The 12392-nt window shown below is 35.9% G+C and overlaps 1 protein-coding gene across 3 annotated transcripts in view; it reads left to right on the forward strand.

Annotated features, from left to right (window-relative positions):
- The window catches only part of CASP8AP2 (caspase 8 associated protein 2), a 49544-nt gene that overhangs the window by 30592 nt on the left and 6560 nt on the right, over window positions 1–12392 (forward strand). For all 3 annotated transcript variants that reach the window (XM_023543781.2, XM_064288972.1, XM_003404344.4), the window contains 3 exons: window positions 5078–7290; window positions 8083–11224; window positions 12252–12351. In XM_023543781.2, coding sequence (XP_023399549.1) covers window positions 5078–7290; window positions 8083–11224; window positions 12252–12351 — 5455 coding nt within the window. The remainder of the gene's footprint in view (window positions 1–5077; window positions 7291–8082; window positions 11225–12251; window positions 12352–12392) is intronic.

Genomic DNA, 12392 nt, shown 5'->3' on the forward strand with positions numbered 1-12392 from the left:
GGCTTAAACGTGCTTTTCACAGTATATTCTAAACATGTATATTTTCCTTGACTATGTCAAATCTCTTTCTTAGCTGCATGTACACTTGTAAATTTTCTAATCATGAAAGGGGTTATTTGATTAGTGTCTTTCTCTTCCATTAAACTGTAAGCTTCATGGGAGCAAGGACCATGTCTGTGTGTCTTCACCGTTGTATCAAGCACATACCAGTGTCTGGCACATGATATATACTCAGTAAATGATTGAAGAGCGGATGAAAGTGATCCCATGGTGTGGGTTACATGGCATTATACGGCAAGATTCCACTTCAAGTCTTTTAAAAATAAAGGCGGTTGTGTGGACTTAGTAGGAGTCTTGGTGGTGCAGTGGTTAATCGCTTGGCTGCTAACTGAAAGGTCAGCAGTTTGAACCCACCAGCTGCTCCACGGGACAAAGACGTGGCAGTCTGCTTCCATAAATACTTACAGCGTTGGAAACCCTATGGGGCAGTTCTACTCTGTCCTGTAGGGTCACTATGAGTTGCAATCGACTCATGGGCAATAGGGGCATTTACTAGCCTAAATCATTTCCGCCCAGTGTAGCTAGTGTCAGTTTGGTTCCTGGATTGGTGAGAACATTTTTTTATTTATATAGTGTTTTGTATTTTTATTTGTATATAAAGTGTTTTTGGGGAGGGGAATGAGGTTCATACAGTGTGAAAACAGAAACTGGGTGAGTAAATAATGGAGGTATGTCATTTGATTATTTGACATGGTTATACGTTATCTAATGTTTTGTCAAATAGTTATACTTTTTTATTGCGAGCTCTATCTAATATTCTTACAGTAAATATTTATCATTTGGTTAAAGCCAAATGATTTATTAAAAATCATTAATAGAAATATTAGAAATAATATTAATATAAGGTGAAAATGTGTGGAAAATTTAAGAGTGTAAATTCTGGAAAATGACTAGTGTGAAGGTATATTTTAAATTTTTGATGGCAATATTTTATTTAGTATGGGACTATACTAAATATGTGTTATGAGCTCTGTGGACTAGAACCTTATCTTAGGTGCTTACAGTTTAATAAATATGATGCACATTACACATACAAGTTCTTATTGAATATGAGTCCTTTCTTGGATAAATGTATTGGAATATCTTCTCCCATTCTTTTTCACTCTGTTTATCTTTTGATGAACAGAAGTTCTTAATTTTAGTGAAAATTTCATTTATTAGGGCTTTTTGTTTCCACCTTTCCCCAGTTATCTCAAAGTTATCTTTTAATAGTTGGTCGTTTAAGTCAGGATCCGTATATGGTCCACCAATTGCCTTAGGTTATGTGTCTCGTAAGTCTCCTTTTGTTCTATAACCAAGCTCCATTTACTTCCTCTCCAACTTTTTGTTCTTTAATGCCAATGATTTGTTGCAAAAATCAGGTCATTTGTCCAGTAGAGTGTCCCACTCTGTGAATTTTGCTGGTTGTTTCCTTGTGTCATTTGACTTGTTCCCCTCTCCCAGGTATTTTCTTGTAAACTGGTAGTTAGAACTAGAGGCTTGATTAGATTTAGGTTTGTGTGTTTGTGTTTTTTAAAGATAAAAGCATTTCATAGCTGATGCTGTGTTCATAGTGCATTTCATCTTGAGGGACATGTCTGATTGACTATAAACTCCTTAAAAAAAATTTAACATTAAAATGATATGCTTGTATACACCTCTTTGTACATGTGTTTCTCTAGAGTAATAGAGGTAGAATTGCCAGATTAAAAGGTATGTGCTTTTAAAATTTTGTTATCCACTGGCAAATTATTCTCCAGAAATGTTGTTCCTGTTCATATCCTCACCAACAGTCATGAGAGTTTGTTTTCTCATACCTTGCTCTGTACTGAATAGTAAAAATCTTTTATAAGTCTGAAGAAAAACATTATTTTAAAATTTTGACTTCTCTAATTACTTGTGCAGTTAAGCATCATTTCATATATTTGACGGTTTGTATATATATTTGTTTTTCTGGGAATCGCCTTTTCATAGTCTTTGTTCATTTTTCAGTTGAGTTGTCTTCGTATTGTGACAGTTAGTCCTTTGTTGTAAGATAGTGCAAATTTTTTTTTTAGTCTGTCACTTAGAAATGAAACTGAAAATTTGTCTTAGATTATCCACAAATAGATAATTGTTAGTTATAGTCAAATTTTAAAGACTTTTTCTTTTATTTTACATTGTCTGGGTTTTTTGTTTTTTAATATTTTATTGTGTTTTAGGTGAACGTTTACACAGCAAATTATGTTCCTATTTAACAATTTTTATACAGAGCGTTCCATTATATTGGTTATATTTTTTACAATGTGTCAGCATTCCCATTATTTCCATTCTGTTCTGTTTTCATTGATTAGCTTTTCTGCCTCTCCTTGCCTTCTCATCTTTGCTTTTGGGTAAATGTTGACCATTTGTTTTCATATCGTTTTTTGTTTAAGGGAGCGCATTACTCATGGGTGATATTGTTTATTTTATAAGCCAAATCTATTATTTGACTGAAAGGTGACCTTTGAGTATGGCTTCATTTCCAAGTTCAAAGGGTATCTTAGGGCAGTAGTCTCAGGGGTTCCTCTAGTCTGTATAAGTCCAGTTAAGTCTGGTCTGTTTTAGGAATTTGGATTTTGTTGTACGTTTTTCTCCCATTTTATCTGGGACCTTCTATTGTGTCCCTGGTTGGAACGATTGGTAGTGGAAGCTGAATACCATGTGGTTCTTCTGGTCTCAGGCTAGAAGAGGCCATGGTTTGTGTGGGCTGTTAGTTCCGTGGATTAGCTTCTTCCCTGAGCCTTTGATTATTACCTTTATTCGCATTTTCTCCAGACAAGTAGAGAACAATAGCTGTATCTTAGATGGCTGCTTGAAGGCTTTTAAGACCCCAGATGCTACTCACCAAACTAGGATATAGAACATTATCTTTATGAACTATGTTATGCCAATTGACTGAGTTGTCCCACAAGACTATTGTCCTAAGCCTTTTAACCCAGTAAACCAATGCCGTGGGGTGTTTGGATATGTCTAGGAAGTCTTCATAACTGTGCCCCCATGTGCTTTATTATATATGTGAATACATATGCAGCACATACAAGCATCCATACATGCACATGCATGTACTCATATATGCCTTCCTGTACACATGTATGCATACATGTATACCTATGTAATGCCACTCATATTTTTTGGTTTTTATTACTGTTGTTGCAAAGTTGTTTATGTTACAGCATTTACCAAAATTGTCCCTTATTCTTGTGTACTTCTTAGTGTCTTCATTTGCTTTGGTCAAGTTGGGTAGACTTCACCCATATTGGGTATTGCCTTTCCTGTCACCTAAGATAACAAGTGTCTACTATATAGAAAGTGATTCCCCCTTCTGCCTTCCATCACTGGTAACCATCAGAGAACATTGATTTCTGTGTGTTTACCTATTCTTAACTTTTTATAAAAGTGAGATCGTACAATATTTGTCCTTTTGTGTTGACTTATTTCATCCAGCATAATGTCCTCCATATTGATCTGTATTATGTTTTGCAGACTGTTCATTATTCTATATAGTTGAATAGGGTTCCATGTATGTATGTACTACAATTTGTTTATCCATTCACCCATCGTTGGGCACTTATTTCCATCTTTTTGCTATTGTGAATAATGCTGCAATGAACATAGGTGTGTATATGTCTACACGTGTCACCTAGGAGTGAGGTTGCTGGATCATAAAGTATTTCTATTTCTAGCTTTTTGAGGAAGCACCATACTGTTTTCCATAGTTGTTGTACCATTTTACAGTTCTGCCAGCAGTGCATAAGAGTTCCAGTCCCTCTACAACCTCACCAGCATTTGCTGTTTTCTGTTTTTTTTTTTTAATCTGAGGTATTTTTTTTTTAAAGTACTTTCTGGATCTTTCCATTTTCCTCTTTCTCCTTTTTAAGTATTGAAAAGTAATTATATCTCTGAACCAGCAACTATTTCTTGCTTGTTCTTTTCCTCTAATTTGTAGGTAATTAGAAGAAAGTAGTAATTTCTCAATACTTTAGCATTCTGTCCAGTAAAATGAACTTAAAACTGGAAAAAATATATGCAGTATAGAATTAGTTACATCTGTTTGCATGGTGGCTTCTGTTCAGGTATGGTCTTAACATGTAAAACAATTTAGATTCTGGGATGGTTATGCCTAGTGTCTTTATTGTACTGTACCAATACCAGTAGGGTTTTAATTATAGCATTAATTAAAATTACCAGTACAGTAAAGTACCAGTCATATTACACCTTAATTTTGTCTGACTGAAGTAGGTTTTATTATGAGGTAAACTTAATATATTTTTTAGAAGTTTCTTTAGCTTGTTTATACAAATTTGCTTCTAAGACACTATTTCATTTTCTTTGGGTTTTTTTAAATTTTGGAATTCTCTTTGTGTTTAATTTGTAATAGGTTTAAGGGAAATTCAGGGAAGTTATGGAAATTTAGAAAGATGTTGATATTTATATTTTTAAAACAGTAAATACATACCATTTCCCTAGAAGAGAATCACGAATCAATATTCCTATTCCTTTTTGCACAGTATGCACCACTGTGAAATGGTTATTGCTTTGGCTTACCGGGGGATTGTACGTGAAACAGACAACTAGAATGAGGAGTTATGTACAGTTCTACTTCGATTATCTCTGTTGTCCAGCAAGACATCACTTTTACTTGTTTCGGTTGGGCTAGAGTGACTGAGGATGAGAAAGTAATGTAGTCACTTGCTCTAGAAGAAGTGAATATGTGGTTAGTTTGGGAGTTGTGTGCTTATGGTAAAGGAAGTCTAGAGGCAAATGCTTGGACAGAACTGAAAGGTCTTCCAGACTTCTTTGACTCAAAGCAAGTGAAAAAGAGTTTCTCGTTTGGAAAACTGGCCCACTTAGCTGAAAGTTGGTAAATCACTTACTATGTATTGCTTTATACAAAGTAAAATTGGTTTTGCTAAAATTTGTGCATGCCCCCAAATTTTAAAGTATGTCACATGTGAATAAAATTTGAAATATTATTATATACTAACTGTTGGATTTTTGTAATTTTGTTTCTCAATAGATTGTCTGAATTTCCACATTTTCGAAATAATCATAAAACTGCAAGGACATCAGATACAATTAAAACAAAAGATCTTAAATCCAGATCTCCTCATTTGGATGATTGTTCAAAGACTGATCCCAGAGTGAAAAGTGATGTTTCGAGAGATGTGCATCACAGCGCTTCGCTGCCAAACCTGGGAAAAGAAGGAAAATCACATTCTGAAAAAAGGAGCACTTCAGTTTTGCCACCATCGATCGAAAAACATTGTGCCAATGGCAGTTGGTCACGTTCCCATCATCAGGTCGGTGAGGGTAGCTCAAGTGAGGATAATAGAAGAGAGAAAAAAGATACAAGACATAACCAATACGGTGGAGGAACTGATAGAACACGAAAAGACTCTAGTGCTAGCTGTGGTGGTGGTGAACCGAGGAACATAGAGGCTAATCAAAGGCTACAGGGACGTCCTGAGAAATATGGTAAAGGTGAACCAAAAGCTGAAAGCAAAAATTCAAAGTTTAAAAGTAACACAAATTCGGATTATCAAAGTGAACACGTTAGCTCTTCCTGGGACAAAGAGATGTCTAGAGAAAAGTCACACATTCGAGTAGAATCTCAAAATGACAAAAGACTGGAAAGACAAAGTGAAAGATCACAAAATATAAATAGAAAAGACTTTAAATCACAGGACAAAGAAGAAAGAAAAGTTGATCAAAAACCAAAATCAGTAGTAAAGGACCAGGATCATCGGAGGAGATCTGAACAAACATTGCTTCCTCATTCCAGGAATGAGATGACAAAATCTTTTCATAATTCAAGTAAATACCATCTGGAAGAGAGAAGAGGAAGGGAAGAATGTAAAAGAGATAGGAATGTAAACAGTCATAGTTTTCAAGATGGAAGATGTTCATCTTTTCTTTCAAGCAGTAGAGCTTACAAACACATTGACTCCAAGGAAGCTGATGGTATACACCAGTGGGAAAATGCACCTTTAAAAGCAGAAAGGCATAGGACTGAAGATAAGAGGAAAAGAGAACAAGAAAGCAAAGAAGAAAATAGGTATATGAGAAATGAAAAAAAAACAGCTACGGAACATTTGCAGAAGGCTTTCAAAGAAACCAAGAAAACCACTACTGATTTAAAGAGACAGAATGAGGCAAAAAATGATAAAAGAGAAATTTCTAAAAGTGAAATTTCTGAAAGAGTGAATGACAAAGAACTTGCAGTTAAAGCTGAGAGTGGTCCAAATGAAACAAAAAACAAAGACTTTAAGTTGAGCTTTATGGAAAAATTGAACTTAACTCTTTCTCCTGCTAAAAAGCAGCCAGTTTCTCAGGATAATCAGCATAAAATAACTGATACTCCCCGATCCAGTGGCATTTGTGATTTGCCGTCCTTGGTGCAGGCTAAAACAGTGACATGTGTTCCATCTGTTGGTGAACATGTCACAGAGGAAAACAAATCAAAGTTACTAGAACCAAAGGATGCTCTTCCAGCAGCATCTGAACTCAGGACCAATATTCCAGAAAGCAAAATGGAAAAAAAAACCAGTTTGTTAGCTAAATCTGTTGAGAATTCTATGCCATGTGATGTGCCACTTTGTGGTACAGAGACTTTCTTTTCAGCACCTGTGGAACTGGACCAAACAGAATCCTTGTTTCCATCAACAGAAATGGAAAAAACCATTGATAGTGCAAAGCCCGCTCCCAGGGTAATGGATGTATTACAAACAGTTGTTTCTCAAAACTTTGACTTGGAATTGGATACCAAAAGAAACGATGGTTTAAATTCTTGTGGTATTTCTGAAAGTATGGAAACAAAGATGAATTTTTCAACAAAAATGGCTGAATCCAGCGAGAGCATTTTGCAGCCGTCAGTTGAAGGAGCTAGCATTTTGCCAGCAATCCTGTCAGAAGATGGTAACCCAAAATTAGAGCCTTCTTTTGTTGGCACACCACTTGAGAGTAAGTCTTGTCATATGGAGCCTTGCTTACCTAAAGACACTGTAGAATCTTCATTGCAGAAGGCGGAGTTAATGGACCACAGGATGGAAATTGGTGAAACAAACTCAGTATATCATGATGATGAGAACTCAGTTCTGAGCATTGACCTTAATCACTTGAGACCTATTCCGGAAGCCATCAGTCCTCTGAATAGTCCAGTGAGACCTGTGGCAAAAGTTCTTAGAATAGAAAGCCCATCTCAAGTTCCATTGTACAATAACAGCCATAAAGGTAATAGTTTATATTTTCTTTTATAACTTGTTTTTTTGTGAGAACAGAAAATACATAAGCAAACTGAACTGATACTTTTCCATGTTCTTTCTTAGTAACATAACTAATGGACATACAATTCAGAGCCCATTGTTAACTAGAAATGTACATTGAGCCTTTAGGTAACACGATACAAAAGATAATAGTGGGACAGGGGGTCTCAAATATTGTTTGCATGCTTTCAGATGCTTTTGTTGTTCAAACGATCATCAAACTGAGGTGTACAGTGATGCTGCTAACGTGAAGTAAAGCTATCCTGAACTATTGTTACATGGTTATCCAGAAGACCAAACTACGCTATCAGTGTTGTCAGACATGTTGTGAGCAGATTTTTTTTTGCATTTTTTTATGTTATGTAAAATATATATAACATAAAATTTACCATCGTAAGTATTTTTGAGTGTACAATTCAGTGGTATTAAGTACATTTACAATGTTCTATTACCTATTTTCAGATCTTTTTTATCATCCCATACAGAAACTCTATACCTATTAAACAACAATTCGCCATCCTTCCCCCAGCCCCTAATAAATTTTATTCCACTTTCTATCTTGATAAGTGAGCAAATTTTAAGGCCACCAAAGACCAATGACATGAATAAGTACTAGGCATTAAAATTCTGCTTTTTAAAAAAGCTTTTAAAAGAATGAATTTGCTTTAGTATTTAAGTTTTTGGGGTTTCCTTTGCTGGAAATGTCAAATGACTAAGATTTAGTAGTCGTGTGACTTTAATATACTTTTCTCTTCCATAGATGTTTTTCCACTAAATTCAGCTCATTCTACCGCCAAGAATCAGTCTGATGATATCAATAAGGAAAATCAAAAGCCAACTTGCAAACCTGACAAATGTACAGAAGCAGACTCCCGTAAGAATTCATCTACAGATGAATTAGAAGAAGGAGAAATTATAAGTGACAATGAAACATCTAAACCACAAGAAAGTTTTGAAAAAGGCGCCAAACCTAGAACTTCTCCTCAAGCGCGGAACACAAAGATTAACCCAGGAAGAAGGAAAAGTACTGTACATTTGGATGAAAATAACAGGAAAACATCTTCTGTAAAAATCCATCAGACCAACAGCAAATACAGTAAGACACCTAGTGACTCTCGCAGATCTTCAAAAACAGGGAAGAAAGATAAAACAATGAGTACTTCCAGCTTGGAAAAAATAGTTCAGATTATTGCTGCACCCTCTTCTGTACGAGAGGTTATGCACATGTTACGAATGATAAGAAAACATGTAAGGAAAAACTATATGAAATTCAAGGTAAAGTTTTCATTAATACAATTTCATAGAATTATTGAGTCAGCAATTTTGAATTTTACATCTCTAATTAGGCACCTTGATTTATCCAAGATCTCTAAGTCAGAGACTGCTTTACAGAAGAATCTCTGTGATATTATAGAATCTAAACTTAAGCAAGTTAAAAAGAATGGCATAGTTGATCGTTTATTTGAACAGCAACTACCAGATATGAAAAAAAAGCTGTGGAAATTTGTAGATGAGCAACTTGATTATTTGTTTGGAAAGCTTAAAAAAATGCTAGTAAAGTTTTGTGATTCCATGCACTTTGGAAGTGACAGCGATGAAGGAAAACTTGAAAAAACAAATAAAGAAAAGGTACAACGTTCAAATTGTCAGAAGGGGAATATGGAGAACTCCAGCAAAGAAATACTGAAAATAAAAGCCCCCAAATCAGAAGACTCTGTTCATTTTGAGTCTTTACTAGGTTGTAAAAAATCTGAGGAAAAACACCAAGACCAAAACAACTCCAATATGAGCACAGGAAAGCATGGCATTAAAAAAAGTTTTAATACCTGCTTTGATAACATAAAGAACTCTCAATCCAAAGAGCCCTCCTTGGAACTAAACTGTCCGAGCACCCCAAAGCCCGGAAGAATAGAAGGCAGCACTGTGGAAGATGCACAGGCATCCCAGCATGCGGCTTTGAAGCCAGAACGTAGTTTTGAAATTCTTACTGAACAGCAAGCATCTAGCCTTACTTTTAATTTAGTGAGTGACGCTCAGATGGGTGAGATATTTAAAAGTTTGTTGCAAGGTTCTGATCTTTTGGATGGCAGTGTTAATGGTAATGAAAAAAGTGAGTGGGAGTTAAAAACCCCAGAGAAGCAACTGCTAGAGAGTCTTAAGTGTGAATCTATACCAGCATGTACAACTGAAGAGCTAGTTTCAGGGGTGGTTCCTCCAAGTCCTAAAATGATTAGTGATGACAATTGGTCATTATTATCATCTGAAAAAGGGCCATCTCTGCCTTCAGGGCTTTCATTGCCAGTTCATCCTGATGTGTTGGATGAAAGCTGTATGTTTGAAGTGTCCACTAACATAGCTTTAAGTAAAGATAATACATGTAGTTCAGAAAAGAGCAAGTCCTGCATTTCTTCTATACTTCTTGAAGATCTGGCAGTCTCTTTAACAGTACCATCACCTCTGAAGTCAGATGGTCATCTCAGTTTCTTAAAGCCTGAGGTTTTGTCTATTTCAACTCCTGAAGAAGTTATTAGTGCCCATTTTAGTGAAGATGCCTTACTTGAGGAAGAGGATGCATCTGAGCAAGATATTCATTTAGCTTTGGAGTCTGATAATTCAAGCAGTAAATCAAGTTGTTCTTCATCATGGACAGGCCGGTCTGTTGCTCCTGGGTTTCAGTACCACCCTAATCTACCCATGCATGCTGTCATAATGGAAAAGTCCAACGATCATTTCATTGTGAAAATACGGCGTGCAGCACCATCTACCTCCCCTAGTCTTAAACAGAGTATTGTGGCCGATGAATCATTGGCATCTTTGCCTGGAGTGGGAAAAGAAGCTGATGAAGCAACAGAGAAAGAATATATATCTTGTCAGAACTCGGTTTTTAAACCTGTGGATGAGTTGGAAAAATCCAACAAAAATGTTGATGGCAGTAGATTAGCTAACGAAGACCAGAACTCTGTGATACAAACACAGGTTCCTGATATATATGAATTTCTGAAGGATGCTTCAGGTAAAGTGGGTGATAGTAATGAAGTGGCTGGTGAATGTTTCAAATTGCATCAAGTATGGGAGCCAAAAGTGCCTGAAAGCATTGAGGATTTGCCTCCAATGGAAGAAATGCCACAGTCTGTTGGGGATCATCTTCCAGACACATACATAGACCTAACAAAAGATCCAGTCACTGAGACCAAAAACTTGGGAGAATTCTTGGAAGTGACAGTTCTAAATATTGATCATTTGGGATGTTCTGAAGGCAACTTGGATCAAAATGCTCAAATATTAGACAGTTCTTTACAGCTGGATACTGTAGGTGCTTTTATTGATTTGACACAAGATGCTTCAAGTGAGAGTAAAAATGAAGGTAACCATTCTGCTGTAGCTGATGGAGGTTTGGGGTGTCAGGTGATATGTATAGAGGAAGAGAACTGTAAGGAAGAAAAGCTGCCTGTGGCAAATAGGCCCTTGGAAAGCATTGTTGAGGAAGCTTGTATTGATTTGACCACAGAATCTCCCAGTCCGTGTGAAGTAAAAAAGGATGATTTAAAATCAGTGCCGAAATCAAATTCTGATAGTTCAGAGTTGCCTGGGGCTTTGGATAATGCTCACAAAAAAAGAAAAAACCTTTCTGATCTAAATCATTCTTCTCAGAAAAAACAAAGAAAGGAAATAACCAGTAGGAAAAAGGCCAAGAAAATCACTCAGGATCCTGGAGAGAATGATGAAGCTCATCAAAGGAAAGCCAATAAGAAAAGAGTCTCTGCAGTAAATAAAGATCCCTCATCATTAAAAGCAAGCGCAGGGATGCAGGATCCATCCACAGCACCTGCCACTTCTCCCACAAGCCTTTCTGCAAAGAATGTTATTAAAAAGAAAGGAGAAATTATAGTTTCATGGACAAGGTAAGAATCTCTTTGTGAGACATTTAAATCACCAGGATATTTTGAGAGGCCAGAAATATTCTATCATATCTTCATAATCTTACCCCATCCTACACTAAGGAAAGCGATGACTTCAAAAGTGGCCAAAGTTAGGAGAAATACATTCCAGGTGCAGCCAGCCTTACTGTGGAAGGGACTAGAGCAGTGGCTCATAACCAGGGGTGTGTGTTAGCACCGCAGCAGAACTTTTCATTGTGTTTTAACTTGACTTTTTCAGTTAAAAAGAAGAATTCTTTCATATGGAAGGAACAGATATAAGCACACTTTAGAAAGGAAGAATGATAGATGCTGAAACAAGGCAAAAAGCTGGAATGTTTGTAATTTGCGTTTTCCCCCTAAAAGTTTCCAAAAGGTTTCATGAACAGGTTGTACTTTTGACTTTTATGTGAACTTTTTAAGAAATGTAGATTTCTAGACCCCACTTCAGACATAAAGGTAACCACCGTTGTGAATTATTGGAATAGAGGTACACAGTCTCTATAATTGACTAGAGTGCTTTATGTGGGAAGATGAATTTTCTTAAAAAATGGTGATCATTTTTGTTGAATACTGCAATTCTCTATGTCCCCATTTCATAACTTCTGAATGGCAGAATAAAATCTCAGAGATTGTAATAATACACATTGATTCATACCATATAGAAAAAGCAGAGAATTAGAAGATCTGGACTCTATTCTAGCTCTGGTTCTTCTGCTTATTAAGTGTGATCATATCTGGGCCTTGATTTTTAAAGTACTGTATACATTAAAGGTAGGGAAAAAAAATTAGTTTTGCCATTAGAAAAATAAATACATTAAATGGTAAGTACAGATGAGCCCAGATTAGAATCATCTATAATAATATTTCTCAGAGATAAAACATTGTCAATATTTTGGTATATATATATTTTTTTGCGGATTTAAAAGTGTCAGTGTCATTAAGACAGTACAGTTTTTGTTATCCTTCTACTCTAATGTACAAAAGTTAAATAATATTTTTCTCCCCTCAGAAATGATGACCGAGAAATTTTATTGGAATGTCAGAGAAGAGGTCCATCAGTGAAAACATTTACTAGTTTAGCTGCCAAGTTGAATAAAAATCCAAATCAGGTAACTACCCGATTTTTATATCTTTGTTGAGTCATAGGAGC

This window comes from Loxodonta africana, chromosome 1, assembly GCF_030014295.1.
Source record: "Loxodonta africana isolate mLoxAfr1 chromosome 1, mLoxAfr1.hap2, whole genome shotgun sequence".
NCBI classification, from domain to species: domain Eukaryota; kingdom Metazoa; phylum Chordata; class Mammalia; order Proboscidea; family Elephantidae; genus Loxodonta; species Loxodonta africana.